General features: G+C 35.4%; 1 protein-coding gene across 4 annotated transcripts in view; it reads right to left on the reverse strand.

The window, feature by feature from the left end:
- SLIT2 (slit guidance ligand 2) overlaps window positions 1-19,906 on the reverse strand; it is a 244,645-nt gene that overhangs the window by 213,131 nt on the left and 11,608 nt on the right. For all 4 annotated transcript variants that reach the window (XM_090139613.1, XM_090139614.1, XM_090139612.1 and 1 more), the window contains exon 4: window positions 10,777-10,848. In XM_090139613.1, the coding sequence (XP_089995739.1) occupies window positions 10,777-10,848 (72 nt within the window). The remainder of the gene's footprint in view (window positions 1-10,776; window positions 10,849-19,906) is intronic.

The raw sequence follows: 19,906 nt of genomic DNA on the forward strand, positions 1-19,906 counted from the left end.
GCCATTGTAATCAGCCAGAATGGTGATGATGCCCTGCTACAGCAGTTAATACTATCATATCTGGCTACTCTCACTGGTGAAAGGAGAAGTAATATTATTGCGATCTTTTTTCTAGATGAAATTTAACATCTATGTACATACCTATGTAAAAAGGAAAAACTGACTGGGAGACAACACATTTGCACTTTGTGTAGGCTGAGAAATTTTGACTTCTACACTTATTACACAAATACTACACCAGCAAACAAGAAACAATCACTCCTTGATTAATAGATAGGCTCTCTATTTTGTGAGAGTTCTGTTTTCATAAAATCACTCAGTTCTAATGAACTTCTTTTACTGGTATTCTTTCGTCCTTTTGTCTTGCAGAGGCATAAGTGATGAGGAGAGTACCAACATTACAAGGTTTAACACAGTAGAACTTTTTTAGTATTTGAGAAATAGAAACCTACAGGTTTCCTCTGCTGAATTTACAGAGTCATTACTACAATTAATGAGGAAGCCAGTCTCTTGCATTTTACAAAGAATGCAAAATTCATAAAACGTAGATTATAATAGAACTAATTAATCATGGACTGGATTTGATCCTAATGGCAGAGCACTGAGGACTAAATAGTAATTTTCTCTAATTTCAGAAATATCACTGTTTTCCCAAAACACATGTGCATATGTGTTGGGATGTTTGGTTTGCTATTTTTTTATTATTATTATTATTTTGTTGTTTCACACAGTTTACTCTCTCTCTAGTTCTGCTAAGCCTTTCACATTTTTTCCACCACGCGTTTAAGACACACATTCACACCCTATTCTTCTTTCCATTTAGCCTTTCATATCTTTACACTCAGGGAAGCAGCTACTACAAATACTCATTCATTACATTAGCTGTTATCCTATCTTTGCAACCCTTCCCTGTGGGCCTTATCAAACTTACAAGATGCAACCTTTTCAGTTTTGAGGTCAGTCAGCTACTCAAATCTCTTCCAGCTACCCACCACTTCTACAAAAAAAAAAAAAAAATCCATAGAAGGAAAAGAAGAAATAAAAAGACAGAGAGACTTGATGTTTCCTATCTGCATTGTACTAAAACACTAATAAAAGCATTGAACCATGGCCACCAGACTTCCCCTCATGCATGCTACAAAGTGCTACCTTACAAAGTGCACATAGCCCTTCTGTACAACACTGTGAATTAGACATTCACAGCAAAACAGAACAAAAATGTCATTGAACTGTCTGAACAGAGGGGGAAACAAAAACAAAGAGGTAAGGATTTTGTCTCTTGCACGCATTACCCTAAGAAGCCTTCAGAGCATGGTCCTGTAAATACTCTTGAGCCAGGAAGGGTCTGCACCTGGGCCTGGCTGTAGTGATGAAAAGGGCTCAGCAAGTCTCAGCTTTATTCCCTGCGAGGTGGGCCTGAACAGCCGCTAGCAGCCCCTCAAGTACCTGCAGGAGAGAATAAACCCCCGCTCTGTATTCAACAGTGACCTTTCCCAAATACCGCCAGCCGAGGCCCCAGGACTCTTACCATGAGATCAAGACAACAGGCTCAGCTCTTCCTTGCTACAGCCCTCCCTTCAGCTCTCTTCTTTTAAATGCTGCACTTTGTTTATTTGCGCTTCTCCTTACCATAAGGAGGATCGCTGTAATTGCTGCTTAGAGAGTTGATGTGGCCTACCCATGGGATCCTTTGCACTGTGGCTTCAGATGAAGTTTAGCCTGCATCTTACTGCATATGCACTTATTCAACAGTTCAAAGAATCTAAAATTCTCTACTGGAACTGCACTATAAAGAGAAGGTAATATAAGTGTGGTGCATGGCAAGCTTCCTTTTTATGCCAAGTACTCCTCCATCTGATATCCCAACTCAGAGGGACAAATAGAAATTTCAACTAAAAGCACTGAAAGACGTCGTCAATGAACATCATTACTCTGCTTTAACTGAAAACAGCCAAGAACTTACAAGAAAAGCAAATGCAAATACTTCTGACAAGCCTAGAACTGAATATTAGGTTTCAATTTAATAAATATATTGGGGTAAGTTTGGAAAATGTTGAAATCTCACTGGCAAATAGAACTTGTGCTGCAGCTGTAATATCTCATCAAGTGTTTTATGTCATTTGTATGGAGAAAATAAACATTTTACTGTATCAGCAGATTCCTAAGTTTTTTCTAACTCACTTATTGATACTTGTAAAGAATATGATCATCAGTAAAAATGAAAAGTATACCAAGAAATTGTTGTCAATAATTGAATTAAGCTGTGCTGTGTTTTCATCATTAATCTATTGACATGCTTTAAAAGTAGGAGTTTTCCTTCTTAAGCAGAGACAGATTAAAAAATACACCTCTAACTAAGAACTCCAAAAACATCTCAATGTGGCTGTAATTTTGTAATTTTTCACTTTTTTACTACAGTGCTTATAAAAACATATCAGTGGAAGAGCAGCTGCTCTTTAACCAAGAACATTTAATTTAGCTTTAGCTCTGGGATGAAAAAAAGTATTCAAACAAGCTTTGTAGGGCAACATTATTGCAAAAAGCATTTGCAGATCAGCATTACAACAAAAAGCATTATTAAGGACCAAGAGCAAATTAAAGCTTTCAGATAGCCTTGACTTTGATATAATGGAACATACAAAAGTAAACCTCCACTGTCTCAAGTGGGTATGCATTTTTGTAGTAATGTTGCTTCCCTTGCCAATTTCCAAATTCTTTTAAAGAATTTGGAGAGTAGCTGCTACAACAAATGCATGATATACTGTCTGTTTCAAACTTTTTTTTTTTTAAAAGCTCACATATTATTATTGCGCATACAGACAATCCTTGTACAACAACGATCCTGAGCTTTTTTTTTTTTTTTTAACTATTATAATTATACAGAATGTATCAACAAGAATTTTAAGTCTTTCTTTTGAATGAAAAACATGAATTCTCAATTCTTTTTACAAGAATGTACAATTCAGGAAATGCTTTAAAAGCATTCAAACAAGATACATTTTTTTCCTAAGCGAGTAACTTTAGAGAAGCTTTAAAACAAATTCAATGCATTTAAACGCTATATAAATCAACATTCAGGATGAAGGGTCAACAGGGGTTAAACTGTCTGTCCTTCTTGACTACATTCATAAATGTCTTTCCTGGCTTTACTTATAGAAGCAACTGCACCGTATCTTGGATATTAAAACCTCCAAGGAAACCAACAATAAAAGCCGCTAAGAATTTCACAAGTTTTTTTTTTTTTTTTTTTTTTTTTTTCCTTAGGTGTTAATTAAATGATCATTTAACACTGAAATGTAAACACAACATTTTCATCTACTGACAGCCTAGCCTATTATAAATCCAGGGTAATAAACGTCCTAGTGTTAATACTCTGAACCAAGTTCCCACAACACACTAAGATGGCTTGTCATGTCTAAGGTTAAGCATCTAGACACAAAACAAAGATTGTGCCTACTCGACTTCCAGTTCAATTTTCCCATCGCCCAGTGACCTAGGTAACACTTTGAGCAATAAAGAATAAATTTAATTTCTCCAGCATTTTGTGAGGATTAGGAACAATTGTTGGCCTGCAATGACTTTTTATCCTTGGATTCTTTCTCTTCCAGAGCATTCCTCCAGTTCTAAAAGAAATTTCTGATGGTTTTAGACACAGAACAAACAGAACTTTAAATTAGGCTTTTTTCAATCAATTGGAACTGTTGGAGGGGAAGCAATCAACCTTTCTTTGGACTTTTCTCAGCTATTCAGTTACTTCAGGCTTTTATCTTCCACTCGCAGAAGAAACTCGCCATCATAGGGACAAGTCTCTATACGTTCACATTTTTCCTTGGCCTGATTTATTCCTTTATCCATTTTTTTATTTTTATTTTTATTTTTTTTGAAATCAAGACGACACTTGATTACTTAAATGTCCACTCTGTGCAAGTTGAGACTTACAGATGTCCTCTTCATAAGTAACATTTCACACCATGTTTCTGTACCACATAATAATGGTATTTCCCTTGACATGCCTTTTTAATTCTCATTACTTCCGTCACTGATACTTAGTTTCCTACTTAACTCCTGCCTAAAAGGTTTCCTATGTCAAAATTCGCTAAACCTGTCAAAGTTAACCCTCCAGGAAAACCTCACAGACTAACCCTGACTGTAACACAGTTACAGGTGATCTCAAACTTGTTACTTGCATTTTCACATTAAAAATAAAATAAAATAAAAGCTGTTATTCAATTATCTGATTTAATCACTGTCATATCAACAAAAATATGGAGAGTAATTATTTACACTCAGAGCCAAGGAGGTCAAGATGACCTGAACATAGCTACCAAAGTAGATTTCTTAATCATTTTGAATACTGCCATGTTATTTTAAAAGTGCTAGGGCCTGAATAAGCATTTTTTTAGTGTGATTAGCATTTAAATATCAACAACTAACAGCATAAAAGATTTTGAATACCACAGATTATTTGTTGGTTCAGAAGAATCACAGTAAGCTATAATTCTGTTTGCTTGATGTTTAACATGATTTCCACATTACGGCTAAAAGAAATTATAAGCAGTTTTGGAATGTTTTCTGTAATGAAAGCCAATGGTTGGAAGCACAAACAAACATACAGTGCAAATACTAAAGTACAGCTTCAGTATCGCAGATTTTGTAAGGATTTAATGATCTGCTTAGTTGCAGAGTTAGCTTACAGCCTCAAAATCTCAAGCAATTTGCCATTTTATCCACTGCAAATGAAAAACTGCTATTAAAAAAAAAGTCCTTTTATAAGTAAAGAAAGACAAACTGAACTGCAATTTAAACGTACCATCCAATTATCACAAAATTAAAAACAAATAATGATATTGAGAGACCCAGCTCGAGTTTTTTTTTTTTTTTTTTGGTTTTGTTTTGTTTTTAAATATCATATTATTATATCAAGTAGCAATGTTTAATTCTGTGCATTTGGTATACTATTTTTTTTTTTTTACTCTTATGCAGCGGTGCATAAGATACAATACAAAATACAAAAGATAGCATAGCTCATGAAAAGCACACAGATTAAAAGACTCTGAAGTACCAAAGGGCATGAAGATTGATATTTGAACTCTAATTAATAATGGTCAAACATAGCGATAATGCATTTTACTCGTTGTTCATCCCTCCTCCCTGCTCCCCACCATGATTACATTTGAAAAGTTCATTCTGGTTCCTCCAACACTTCCACTCAACTAAAGCTAAGGCTGACTGTTTGCTGTTGCTAGGATATAACTACTGCAAATTGCACATGAAATGCATATATGTTCTTGTTTCTGTGCACTGTACCTGATGCACTCTACAAGTTTTTTTCCATGCTTCCAAGATCTCTATAGAGTCATCTTGTCATCTTTTACCATACATAAAAATGGCTTATATCAGAAGCAAAGCAGTAGTGGTATTTGTTTTGCTCGCTGCATTGTAAAGAGTAACTGGATTTTCAGTTTTGAAATGTTATAGCAGAGAATAAGAACCAAAGGTAGAGGTAAGAGGATGAAAGGAAAGATGCACACACAAGGTAAGCTGCATAAAATTATCTAGCTCCTGATTTACTTTTCTCTCTAGATTAAAAAATAAGCAGGTGACCGAAAAGAAAAACAAACAAACAAACAAGCAAACAAGAAAAAATGGTCTTCACAAAATCTTCCCAAAATTTATCTCCTAGATCTTCCATGCCAGATATGAAAGCCAGAGAAGTAGTATAACAAACGCAGCATGACAGGTAACCCACTCTTGGTTACAGAGCTCCTCTGTACAGGTAACAAACCTCAACATCAGTGGTTTAACCATCTAGCAATTCTTGTATTCTTAAGTAGTTCTGTTTTTAGCTACAGAGTGTAATAAAAGTAAAAATAAGTCTCACAGAACTGACAGTGGAATTGCAGCACAGCGTACTAAACTCATTCTGAAAACATTCCAGACTAGGGGAGCACAACTTCAAATTAGTGACAATACACTCCATTAGCAAATTTGATAATGATGTGTCCACATTGCAAGAAATAGTAATTAGTCTTGTGTGTTAAAGATCTCCTTTTAATTACTAGCTTACAATATCACAAAGCCAAAACTGCATTTTATACATACACATATACTATATGCAGTAACTCTTCATTAAAAGAAAAAAATCTTTGAAAGATTACATGAAGACTGCTAGAACATTTCATAACAAACCATAAAAACTGAAACCAACGGCAGAAAAGAAAACACTACCAGGAAGGTTCTAACAACAATTTCAATTAATAATTAATAGAGAAATGAAAAAAAAAAAAACAAAACAACCATATATCATCCCAATAAATCTTTTGTTAGGCAATCAGCACACCTCTGCAATAAGGCAAAGCATAGTAATACTGCAGCACAGAGCAAAAAGAAAGCTCTCCTGTTACCCCGATCCACCTACCAACCTGCCTGCAGAAGAAGAACTTACCAATATTGCTGCTGGGGAAGGGGAAACACCCCCTTGCTCCTCTTTGGATTTTTAACACCCAAAGCCACCTGTCTGCAGTTGCAGGAAGATTTCAGAGGCATGATAACAAGCATTTCCTAATGAGAGATTTCTTCACTAATTAAGGCATTCAAATTGAAGATAAATACCTTATCTACAAAATTACAGCTGCAACCTCTCTTGTTATGCTTATTCCATTAAAAGGGACGGGATATGACAATAAATTAAGCCCCAAATACAGCTACCTTAAAAATGAAGCCAGTGTCTTAAAATACTTTGAAATTCACTGCTTTAGCATCTCATATATACCACCACTTTTTTATTTTTTATTTTCCATTCCTATTTCTGATTGCTTTTTACCTTCACCATAAGAAAAAAAAAAAAAATGAAAAGGTATGACGGGAAATGATGCAAATCACAGGTTCCCCTGCAGCAGCTGGAAAAACAGCAGAACTTTCCTTCTCCCCACGACAGGAGCGCGCGGGGCAGCGGGCGGATGAGTGATGATGGCGGCCCGACCGGACAACGGTAACCCTGGCAACTGTAACCTGCAATTCCTGCCCAGCCATTGTGGGATTTATTGTGGCAGGGGCCAGAGAGGCCAAGAGTAAAATGAAGCAGAGACTATGGTGTCTGACACATCTAGTACCACACACTTTAATCATAGCTGGCAGAAATTAATTCAGAAGGAATTTTTGCAAGGGCCCCCCATGCAGCGTGGTTTGTTGTTGTTGTTCTTGCTGCTGCTGTTCTGCCTACGATTATTTTTAAAAGTTTTTATTTTTTCCCTTTTTTAATGTTTATGTTTTTTCTTTAATTATTAACTATTTGACTTTTCTTTTGCCTTCAGGTCACCAACAGACATCTCAGAACCATTTACTTTTCTGTCAGAGGAGATATTTCTTATTCATAACATGTTTCTTTTCAAGTACATCATATTAGACATCTTTCCTTTCTAACATGCAAAATCAGACCATGTCAACAAGAAAGACTGCTTCTTTCAAAGCCAGTGTTGCCAATTCATACAAAAAATACTGGTCAGTAAGGGAACTTCACCTCCTTCCAAGTGCAAGAAATGAAAACTAAAAGGGACAGGCTTTGTGTCTAGAATCCAATACCCTTTACATGCCACTGAAAGGTATCTTTTAAAACCAAATTCTCCAAAAGCATTGGGTCTGGTCCTCGGTATCCTGCAGCAAACGGCAATCAATGAGCTGTGCTCTAACCAGCCAAAGAAAGCAGTCAAAATCCATTTGCCTCAGCTAAGCCCTCTCCAGCTCCCTGCATTAAAGCACCCTCATGGATGCTGGGTGAGTCACTGTGAGCAGGCACACGGGTCACTGGAAACAACACATCCTGTGCTTGCGGGAAAAGTACTTGTTGCAGCAGGACTTGTATTACCCCGTGGGATTTACAACAGCACCTATATTTTAACATTATTGCGTCAAAACAGAGGTTCATGTACATTTTTCTTTGAAAGAGATCTTGCAAGGTAAGATTAATATACCCTTCAGCACTAGTCAGACTATTTTTAGCATACTACTTCCTATTGAAATGTATGTGTCAAAACACCTCTGCAGATAACTCTTAATGGGAGAATCAGTTTCTGCTTTGACTAAATTATCCATTTTAACCTGTTCCAAGAGATTTCTCAGAAGGCTGATAAATCTGAAAGAAAATAACCTGAAAAATAATTCATCTAATTACCTTTGAAAATAGAGTCTCCAGACATGGGAAATAATGCACTGTCTCTTTTAAACTCTCAACCTATCGCTTTCCTCTACTTACACTTCCCATCTGTCAACAAGTGCTTGTAATTTTATTACACTGTCCTGTAGTTTATGCAGAGTTGGTATTATTTTACAGAGTTCTGTTAATGGACTGGATAAATGGTAATGCTATTTAAACTAGTCTCTTGCTCCAGCAAACACAGCTGCAACTGTACTACTATTTCTAGGCAAACATCTTGACCTGAACATGCAGTGCTCTCTCAACCCGTCCAAAGAGAAATTGGAGCAGACAGCAAAGGGAAAGCATAGCCAGCCGCTGGCGGCAACCAACTGTGTCTAATCATAATTCATATACAGTGTACCCTCTTTCTTTTATATTGCATTTAGGCTACACAACAAGCATATGTGCTTCTTCACCTGGCATCTCATTTACAGCCAAGGGTCAAATGGTAATTATTATTCACAGAAGCTCAACAGTATGCTGAAAACATGCAGTGCACACAATGTTTGATTAGCTGTTAAATGCCAAAAATAAATACTAAACCCAAAGTCTATTGTACATTTTATTGATCATGTTTAGAGAACATTTAATTCTCCTTCAAGATATATTCAATTGGATATAAATATGCATAAGCACTTAAAACAACAGATGCAAAAAAAAAAAAAAAAAAGACTCTATACTACTCAAAGTGGTCAAACTATACATAATCTGAAAGTTGACCAAGTAAACATTTAATTACTGTCAATCCTTTTGTTAGACATTTTTTAATTACAGATTTAGTTTAAGCAACCACAGATTTTTAGTATCATTCTTATTTTCTTTTAAACATGAATACATTATAACCAGACATTCACTTTCATGGTCTGATCAACAATAACCCTTAGGCAGAAGAAATTTAATACTGTGAAGACAGTGATCTCTTACTTTCCACCATATACACTATGAGCAGTTGTGTGCTTTGTCAAAAGATATTACAGATTTAAGACTAGCTTTTATCAAATATACAATTCTGAGTTAAATATATTCAAGTATGATTTTGCCTGAAGTGTGCATCCTTTTTTTTTTTTTTTTCTCCTGCAAATTATGGCTCATTTCTATTTTATACAAATTTAGATAACAACCTTTACACTATAGGTGGAATAATAAAATGATCATAAATCCCTTTCATTTTCCTTCCTGATGGAAGTAATATCTCTGTGATTGCTGATGGAAATCATAGAAGAAACTGAACTGTTAATATATATAAAACCACACATGAATATATTATAATATAATAGCAGAGAAAAAATGTTTTTGTTTGTCAGAACAAAAGCCTTCAGGAGCTTTCTGGTCTAGTAATTTAACAACTCACTGCATCTACAGGGAAGTTCAAGAAACAACATGCATCCAAAGCAAACAAAAGAAACAAAAATACACAGAAGTAAACGTTTATACCAATAATAGCATCATTTTCAGTTTACCATTTCAAATTACCAGAATAGGGGGAAAAAGAACCATTATTTTGCAATATTAGAACAGAAATCAACTCCTAAAAAATAAAAGCTTCATTATATCATTTGTTCTCAGGAACATTTTCATAAACTAAAATGAAAACAAATCAGAAGAACTCTGCCTTCCTCCACCTACACATATTTTTTCCAAGCACATAAAGGATGAAACTCAAAAACAATGATTTCAACAGCAGAAGTCTCACCTGAACCCTAAATAAAAGTGTCGAGTACATATATTTAACTAAAATAGGGCTAAACTTCTACCATCTTTTAAAAGCCTATGTAAGTATGTCACGTATCCCATTCATACCTCATCTTATAACATAATGTTGCTTTGTAATGTATTTTGTTACAAAAAGTGATTGTATGGATAAATGCAGAAATTACTGTCTGAACTTAATTCCATGTTGATACTGCAGCATAAATGAGTGGGTTCTTAAAATAGAGCCAGTGGATCAAAATACTTGAAAAAATCTGCCACGAGTAAAAGATTATCAAACCAAAGAAAATAATCAAACAACAACAACAAAAAAACTTATCCAATTTGCTATCATTTGTATTTATTGTAAAACATTTCATAGCTTTTTCTATCCTCAGGTTATGTTGTGACCTTTCTTTTCTTTCTGAGGGACACAGGAGATATCTCCACAGGCTACCATTTGTCAATGCTGATTTTTCTGGTAAAGTGTGTAGAGCCATAAAACCAGAACATAACAAAGACAAAGTGCTGTACAGTGCTATATTGCTGGGCCATGATCTCCACAGTCATACAGCTATTTTAACAGAGGAAGCAAGCAAAGAAACAAAAATGCACCCATCCACCCCAGACCAAACAGGAGAAAAAAAAAAAACGGAGCATTCCTTCAAGGAGAGTTCTTAACAGAAACAGGAAAGGATGAAACAGTATTTAGTCTCAAACAAGTATCAGTTTCTAAACTAAGTTCTAAACAAAATTCCTGCTAAGTAGTCAAAGTACTTAAAAGATCAGTCTTAATAAAGGTATTTTGGCTCAGTTTGAGGCAAAAGACAAAAACCCAATGCAATACAAAACAACACCATGTTTTCCAGAATAACTGAATCGTGCCTACTTACAGCCTGTATAACTTCGGCGTCCCCAGAAAAAGCAGCTCAGAAAGCAACTGGAGGTTATTTCTGTTTAGGCGCCTTTTGAAAGAAAAAGAAAAGGTTGTGTTAAATTACAACTGGAGAGCTTCAACAATACAGTGCATACACTTTGAGCAGATCACTGTGCTGTAACAAGCTGATCTTAAAGGCTATAATGCTGGTCCATTAGCGGAGACATGGTCCAGCAGTAAATTTACCATGGACTAATTACATTTTCTGGTTTCCCCAACAGACTGTATTACCTATTTCATTTTATGAAAGATTATTTTGAATTTCTGTAGTGTGAATCAACCATTAAGTCAGGATTCTATCCTGCATAACCAACCAGAAAACTAAAAATACAGAGCCAGCAGAGTAACTTCAATCTTTCTCCAACTCTTTGTTCCTCTTGGTATAATGAAGTGAACACACACACATTTTCTGACCATGAAATACTGTTCAAAGCAACATGTATCAAGTGCATGCACTTAGTTAAATAATGAGACAATGTATCTACAGACCCTTATAAACTATTTCAACAACAACAAAAGAAACAAAGCTGTTACAGAAACTCTGATCAAACAAAAGCAAGAAAATCATACAGTCCCAAATTAAATTCAGCATTACAAGTTTGATCGTATTTTTAGTTTTGTCCACAGCTATAAAATACACCAAAGTTAAATATTTAAAAAATAAAAATCAAAAAAAAAATCAGTTGTGTGTCAGATACATAAAATACTACAAAAGAAAAACTGCAGCTGGGATTTGAAAATACCCATTTGCCTATGAGTTTTCTGATGGAATACGCTGACCAGTGTCAAACCTGTTTAGCTTGAGGTAACAAGTCCCCTGCAGTAAAACCATAAGCAACAGAACAACACCTCACAAAGACAAATGTGTTCCTTTTTCATGATTATTTAATTATTTATTTAACATATAGTGCAGATTATTCTTTTTAAGTGACAGCCCTGGAGTAGCACACAGTCATATCATTCAACAATTCAAACTCCAAACAGGTTTTTATTAAGGAATGCAACACACATGCCACCTGCCATTCAAGCAAAGCAGCATACTGAAAAAAGTGCTTCCTCCTAAGAACCTCATCACAAGTCCTAGTTTGCAATGCACAGTGCTTCTCAATACACTGCTTCTAAGGCATTCCTGGCCACCAGACTGCACAGTATGGACTGTTATTTATTTTATCCCTACATTAGTTGCATTACTTAAATCAATACGTATTTACCAAGACATTCCACAAGGTGTAAAAGAAAAAAAAAAATTCAAAAATGCAACAAGTCTTACAAAGATACACTCAGCATCACTTTAAAAGTATATTTCATGGGTCAAATACTTGTGTTAGCATGTAACTTTCCATATTTAGATCACCAGTTTCTATTAGCACCTGCAGTTCACACGGTCCACACAACTGCGTACACATACTGTTAACAAAGGATGCATGTGCTGCTGTACAGACATTAAAATTAAATGCTGGTAATAAGTCAAATGCATGAATTAATCAAGCACTCATAGAAGTACATTCATGACTCAATAGCTTCTACCAACTGAGCTTGACACTTAGAATTAAGTGTTTCAATCTACACTTTCACTTTGCCTTTCAAAAATTAAAACATTCATTCTTTGGGCACTAAGTGAATTGAGGGGACATGAGTTAAATGAGCTACTGGCCATTCATGAATTCAGTATTTTGTAGTTTCTTCTTTTAATTATTCCATCTGTGTCACTGTAGCTCCTCTTAAAGCAGAGCTTTCTCTACCAAAAATGTGTCCATCTCTAATTGCCTAAGCCAGATTATAAAGTATTACTAAGTTTTTCTAGGCAACAATGGAAGACATTTCCCTTACAATACTAAGTATTATTTCAAGAAAGAACCTTCAGCTACACTTATTTTTATATATGTGTTTATATATATATATACGTATGTTAAGCATTGTATATAACAAGATGTTTTCATCTTGTGAATTTATCTTAAATTTCTTACAAATAAATCCTGTGAACTAGTCATTACTGAAATGATTTTTTTCAAGACTGCAATAGACAGTTCTGTTAAAAAAATAACAATAACAAGTGAATGAAAAGGACATGGCGTGAATCTGGAATGCATCCACCATTATCCTGAACACAACAGCTTTCAGGCATACAGCCAGCTCTGAAGAGTTTGCAATCTTTGATACAGAGCCACACACACAGTCCAGAAAACACATTCCTACTTTAAACAGTTCATGGCTCTCTGATACAGGCATTGCCATCTTTTCACATGGCCTCACCTTTGCCTCAAGCTGTATTTTGTCTGAAAAAGCAACACCTGTCCTCAACATGCAGACATAGCATGAGACAGACACGTCCCCGGAAATTGAAACCTGAGGTAACCACAGATACGGGAAGGCAAAAAAAAAAAAAAAAAAAAAAAAAAAAAAAAAAAAAAAAAAAAAAAGAACTACAGCTACTGCAGAGTAAAAACATGCAGAAAAAGAACACTTTTTCTTTCTGTATGTCAGCACAGACCTCTCTGCATCTCGTGTGTGAACAGCATTTCCCCTGGGACAATTTGAGAAGAGAAATTTCAGTTGAATCAACTGAACTGCTCTCCCAGAACTGACATTAAGTTCAAGGTATGGCATCGAAGAAACAGTGATGAAATGTTCCATACGTCCCCCTTTCAATTTCCTAGCTGAGCTAGAAAAAATCTGCGTTTCTCAAGGAAAGGAAGAGAGCTCAGAAGAGATGAAGTGTTAGTGGCGCAAGAAACAGAAAATGTACTGGAGAATCTCTTCTAATATTGCAGTACCTTGAGCTATAAAGTTGCTGGTAGCGGCCAGAAATAAGTGGGTGAGGGTATGACATCACATAATTCTTTCAATGCAGCAAAATTGAGCCCCAGTTGAAATAAATACAACTTTTGCTTGCATTACTGAATCCAGCATTTAGATTGGACAAACTGACAGACTGGCTCAAGTAAATTCTTCAACTCTTCATGATAAATTCAAGCAAAGTCCACATAATACCTAAATTACAAAAAATGCTTTAAATACTTCAGTTTAAAGTCTCCAGAGCTCAGTCTTCTAAATATAGAATGTGCTAGAAAAAAAACTTTGAAGTGAAATGATGGAAGAAATACATGAATATATTCAAAGATATTACAGCTTTCTGAAGCATCAGGTTAAATATACAAAAGGTGACCCTGGCAGGTGGGCAGGCAGTCTTTACAGGAAGTTTGATACCAGTAGATAAAATGTAGGTCTAGGAAAACCAACAGGTTACATGGAGAAGCAAACAGAGAAGGCAAGAAAAAAGATAAAAAATGATGAATGTATACCTGTGATTATTATTATTGTTCCTATGGAAAATCATTTGTTAAGAGCTCTAGAGAACACGGTATCTTTGCAGAAATTGAAACATATCTTTTTTTTACTCATCCTGTGTGAAGAGTCATAGGATATGAGTTGAATGGCAGAGATAGAGGCAGAAAAAGTCTTGGAGAGAACATGTCAAGTTCCCAGTCATAAACATCTCAACCCAATGATACCTTGCCATGCTGCCTGTCCATTCAGTGCCACTCTCAAATTTTCTTGCCACAGTAACTGTGATCCACTATCAATCATGATGAGAGACAGAGGAAGGAAGATTAAAAAAAAAGTTCTTAATTACACTATTTGCACTGTAATCGTCTGCAACTGCTATAATTCACAAGCAGGTCTGTATTCGTTTTCCAGACAAGTTAGTACCTTCCCTGTAACTCGCTTCTAATTCCCCTGTAATCAACTACACACAGCCAAAGAAGCCCTATGTATTCTATTCTTACACTGTTCCATCCTTGTTCTGAGCAAATCTTCACAGTACGGGATGCCAGAAGGTCTCCTCTTCCTGGTCAAAGCAGGATTGGTTATGAGAACTGGCCAGTTGGTCAGGGCTACATCTAGTAGAGGCTTAGAGGACAAACAGCACAGCCTCCCTGAGAAACTGATTTGTTCCAGCACTTGAGTTCTCATATCCACTCCTATTCCCTCCTTTAAATTTACACCTCTTATCTCAACACAGTAATGAGCATGATTCCAGCTTCTTGATAACTTTTTCACAGTTACTGGAAGGCTGCTATTTTGCCCCCTACAAGTTGTCTCCTTCAGGTTAAATAAGCCCAGCTAAAATACTTTCAGCTGTTTTTTGTTCAAGTAAATGCAATTCTAGCCATAGGCCCCCAAGAAAGCAGAAGCCCTCAAGATAACTTGGATCTAAGCTCTTAGCTTAGATCAGTTCTCAAGTAAATTATAAATCAACTGTACTCTAATTAGAAACAGTCAGTCCCATTGGATGCAGAGAGGCTGAGAGCCTTCTGAAACTCTAGATACAATGCACAAATATATTTTATTCTACACCCATTGCTTCAGGAATGATACAAGGCTTCCAACTCACACAAAGTTAATGAGAGCAGAAGCCATTATTCTTCATTCCTCCTCTGAAGTTAGCTGAGAAGTAACTTTCTGAGTTACTGAGTAACTGAGAATACACTTTCTGCACAGTACTGCATAGCTTAGAAACTCTATTTTTCAACAAAGGATCACATCCAAACCTACTACTAATTGATAGCAATGTTAAGAGACATTACTATCAAACCATTTAAAATTAGAACGTAACTTCTTTTACCTGAAGGTCACTGTCAAAATATTCGTAACATTTATAAACAAACAAAAAAGTTCATTAATGGTAAATTTCATATCAAAGGACACATTAAAAAAAAAAAAAAAAAAAAAAGCTGATGTTCATGCAACAGCACTTTCTACTCACAACAACTGAGCCCACCAGGCTCCTCAACTAGTTCCACCATATCCAGGGATACACATCTGCTGAGGTCTAATACCAATTCAGGCACTGTTATCTCAGGAAACACAGAATCAGATCTCAAAACAATGAAAACATCTTAAAATGGGAAGCTACAGGGACAGATTTATACTGACTTAACCATCAAGTCTAGAGACCCAATCCTAGGTATAGCAAGTTCAGAAAAATAGACATAGTGTGAATGATCCTGTTCCCTCACAAGAGAACTTACACAGAGCTTAACTCAGGCTTAAGTCAGCAAAGAAGGAAAGCCTTCCTTCCCTTTTCCAAAAAAACAGTGCTAGGTCTGCCAGAGGCAGAGAACATCTGTGCATTAGTGTCCAAAGCCACTGCTGAATTTCAACACATTTGGCAACTGCTGCCTATGAACGTGACTTGTGCAAACATGTCATCAAGAGACAAGAAAGCCCAAGAAGTAAGACCTAAGCAAAAGACTGTGCCAGCTTTTTCACTAGAGATTCTCCAAAAGTATTCTAACTTCAAGTCAAGCTATTCATGATCTTTTTAATCAAGCAATATAAATTTTAATATGCTGATTACATGAATAAAAATTGGAATCTGAAAAGTCCAGGGTATTTGCATGCCTAAGTTTGTGTTTGTCCCCGGTCAAGAACAACTTAATCAAGGTTCCATTTTCTAGGTGAAATAATTACTAGGCTAAAGTAAAGACGCCTAAATTTCTATTTGATATCAAATAAAGATTAAAGCATTTTCTGCGAGAATAGTCAAACACTGGAATATGTTTCCCAGTAACATTGTAGATTATATGTAATTGGGAACATTCAAAACCTAAAACGAAACCACTCTCAGCCACCAGCTCTGATTGATCTTGCTATAATCGGTGATACTGACTAGAAATCTACAGTGCTTCCTTTGAATCTCCCATTCTGTGACTCTGTCAGTATAAACCATTGGATTTTATGCTACTTTGAGAAATGATGAATTTCCATTCTGTTTGACTTTCAAATTAACATATAAAACTTAAAGTACAATTAAGTGATGCAGAGAATTATAAGGGAGAGCAAGAATAAGGGCATCAGCCAAAGATCTCTACCATGTTTAAGACTGGTTCACTCTTTTTGACAGAACAAGCAATTTCCTATTACAGCCAACTGCAGGGAGGCCACAAGAGTGTCCCAGTCTGAGAAAGAATTTAGCAATGCCTGCAGCCTTCCTCTTCTGCACCCAGACCTGTCCTCATTATTATCATTCTGACTGATGAAGTAGAAATGGGAATGCAGAAAGAATATCAACACAGAGCTCCTTGGCTGTAAAACCAGAGAGGATTCAAGGTAAGAAACCTTTAAATCTTCCAATTGTGACAACTTTCACTTGCCAGTGCTTTGAAGACTCATCGTTTAGACAAAAATGGCTTGTTGCTCCAGAAGTTTTATTTAGTCTTGATGAAGAAAAAAAATATATCCTTGATAACAGCTAGGACACAAATCTTGTCTGAAACACAACTGTCCTCATCTAGAAAATGAAAAAAAAAAAAAAAAAAAACAAGTACCAACACTACACTGAAGTAGAGATGCATGGACATATGCAAAACTACCCCAGCAGTCTGGTTAGCCAGACCACATCAGTTAAATGAACTACTTATTTTAAAGTTTGTAGAGCATCTAGCCACATCCCACTTCTCCTTTAAGACCACTCAAAAGCTATAGATAATCTTTAAAGAGATAGAAAATATTTTTTAAGTTATCTTGCAATTGACACATACCCCTAAGAAGGAAAGGAAATTTATAAAACCCCCATAAGGTAATACAGAATCAAATATCAAAACATCATCAAGGATGATTTTCTGACAACATATGGGATAACTTCCAAGAAAGAAAGAAAGAAATCTAAAAAAGAAAAAAAAGATAAAAAAAGAAAAAACAGAAAAAAAAAAAAGAAAAAAAAGAAAAGAAAAGAAAAAGAAAAAGAAAAGAAAAGAAAAGAAAAGAAAAGAAAAGAAAAGAAAAGAAAAGAAAAGAAAAGAAAAGAAAAGAAAAGAAAAGAAAAGAAAAGAAAAGAAAAGAAAAGAAAAGAAAAGAAAAGAAAAGAAAAGAGAAAAGAAAAGAAAAGAAAAGAAAAGAAAAGAAAAGAAAAGAAAAGAAAAGAAAAGAAAAGAAAAGAAAAGAAAAGAAAAGAAAAGAAAAGAAAAGAAAAGAAAAGAAAAGAAAAGAAAAGAAAAGAAAAGAAAAGAAAAGAAAAGAAAAGAAAAGAAAAGAAAAGAAAAGAAAAGAAAAGAAAGAGAACGAGGAATTGAATACAGTGAGGGAGTTGATCTGTCATGTGGAGTTTAGCTAAATTTTGGGAAGACTGTTTGGAAAGAAGGCAAGAAGGGATTGCAAATAGTCCAGATAGAATTGTCTTTACACATCAAGTTTTCATTCAAGTACTCTTGTGTAGCACCTGTACAGGCATCTTGCCAACCTACACTCAGACAGGCTGGTGTGTTCTAAGCAAATTAAGAGCAGAATTACTCATTGTATCTGATTATTAGTCTAAGCTATTATTAAAACAAGCCAACAAAATACACTACAAACAATGAAAGAAAAAAACATTTCTTATTATTTAGTTTTCATGCAGACTCTTCAGATTAAGTGAGGTAATATAACAGCATGAGTCACTGAAGTAACAGCCCTGTAGCCAAAACCATCATGCAATTTGCAGTTTAACTGTAAAATTCCAGGTAAAACTGAGACTTCAGCAGTTAAAGTAAGGAACGTTTTAGATTCTCTCTGAAATATAGCATATGAAAATGCAATGCACTTTAACAGGTCATTTTTACCTGAGACCGTTAATGTTAAATCTTTAATTATTATTATTTATTTATTTTTAATTGAACAGGATAAACAGAATTTTTCCAGAGCAGAAGTAAAATGTATAGCTTTACATTTAATATCAGTACTTTGTTGCATCAATTTAAAATGTATTCTGAACACAAAACACTACCAGAAAAAAAAAATAATGAAAACACAGTTCTGTAGAATCAGATTTGGTTTCAACATTTTGCAACAGTGCAAATTACCCATTTCAGTAGAAGCAAGAAAGAAGAGCATCCAGCAAACAGTGTCACAAAGGATGGGCACAAAACAGATGTGGGAAAAATAAACAGCCTTCCTGCCCTGGAATTTGTAAAAAGGTCTGCAAAGAGCAAACAGGACTTCTCACTGCGATTTGACTTCTAGACCTACAAAGGGAATCCCATGAGAAACTACATTCAAATGAGTAAAATATATTAAAAATAAGTTTACAAGGATTTCAAAAGAAGAGCATTGCTCAGACTTAAAAGTTGTATCAAATACTTAGTATTATTCTGCAATCAAAGCGTAGCCATATAATCTGATTTTTAAGATTCTATTAAAATACTGCTTTTCTTTTTAAATAATCATCTTCAAAGACAGACTTTGTCTATTTCTGATTTACCAGAAACTTTTCTAGAGAAGCTATCTGAAGTTATTTCAACAAAAGTCTGTTAATACAGGATAATACTGTAGTATTTTTTTTTTTTAAACTATAAATACAGAAGCCCCAGTACAATTCCTGTAAGATGGTCTCACATTCTTTTGGTAAGTGATTAGCACCGCAGGCTTCGTGATCTCCTCCCTGTTCTGAGATGAGGAATGCACACTGCACTGCCCTTAAACTATGTAGGATTAGCCAAGAGAAAGATTTTTCACATCCGTGATTAACAAGGAATAACTGTTCACCCCCTTCAGGGCTGCTCAAAAATGTATTCTCTACCTGAAGTCATTATTCTTCTGCTACCTACACCTTCACAAATGTGTTATTAACCTTTTCCATGCTCATATTTTCAGACCGAAGCCAGACAGGTGCTTAAGAATCAACGCTTTAAAGAGAAGAAAATCTAAACAATAAACAGGCTTAAAAAAACAGGACATACATAAACACCCCAGGTTTGAGCCAATCCAGCACATCTTCCTGGCTGAGGAAGTCAGTGTGTGTTCAGAACACACCCCAACCGAAAAAAGGCTTCAGTAATAAACTTGCTAGCAAAATGAAGAACAGGGCTCTGTGAAACACTGGAGATAACTTCCTAGCTTATGAGCTAAGAACACATTCTAAGAGACCAGAGACACTTCCATTTCAGAAGACAGCTTTGCTGCTTATACAATATAAGGCCGTACTGCAAAGAATATGCTTTTCTTGAGACTGTGCATACAACCGCATACCAAAAGATGTAATAATCCATTAATTGACTTTTTTTTTTTTTTTTTTTACCATTGTTAGTCATGAACAGGAGCAGTGACTC

This window comes from Phasianus colchicus, chromosome 4 (assembly GCF_987193195.1).
Source record: "Phasianus colchicus chromosome 4, bPhaCol1.hap1.1, whole genome shotgun sequence".
Taxonomy (NCBI): domain Eukaryota; kingdom Metazoa; phylum Chordata; class Aves; order Galliformes; family Phasianidae; genus Phasianus; species Phasianus colchicus.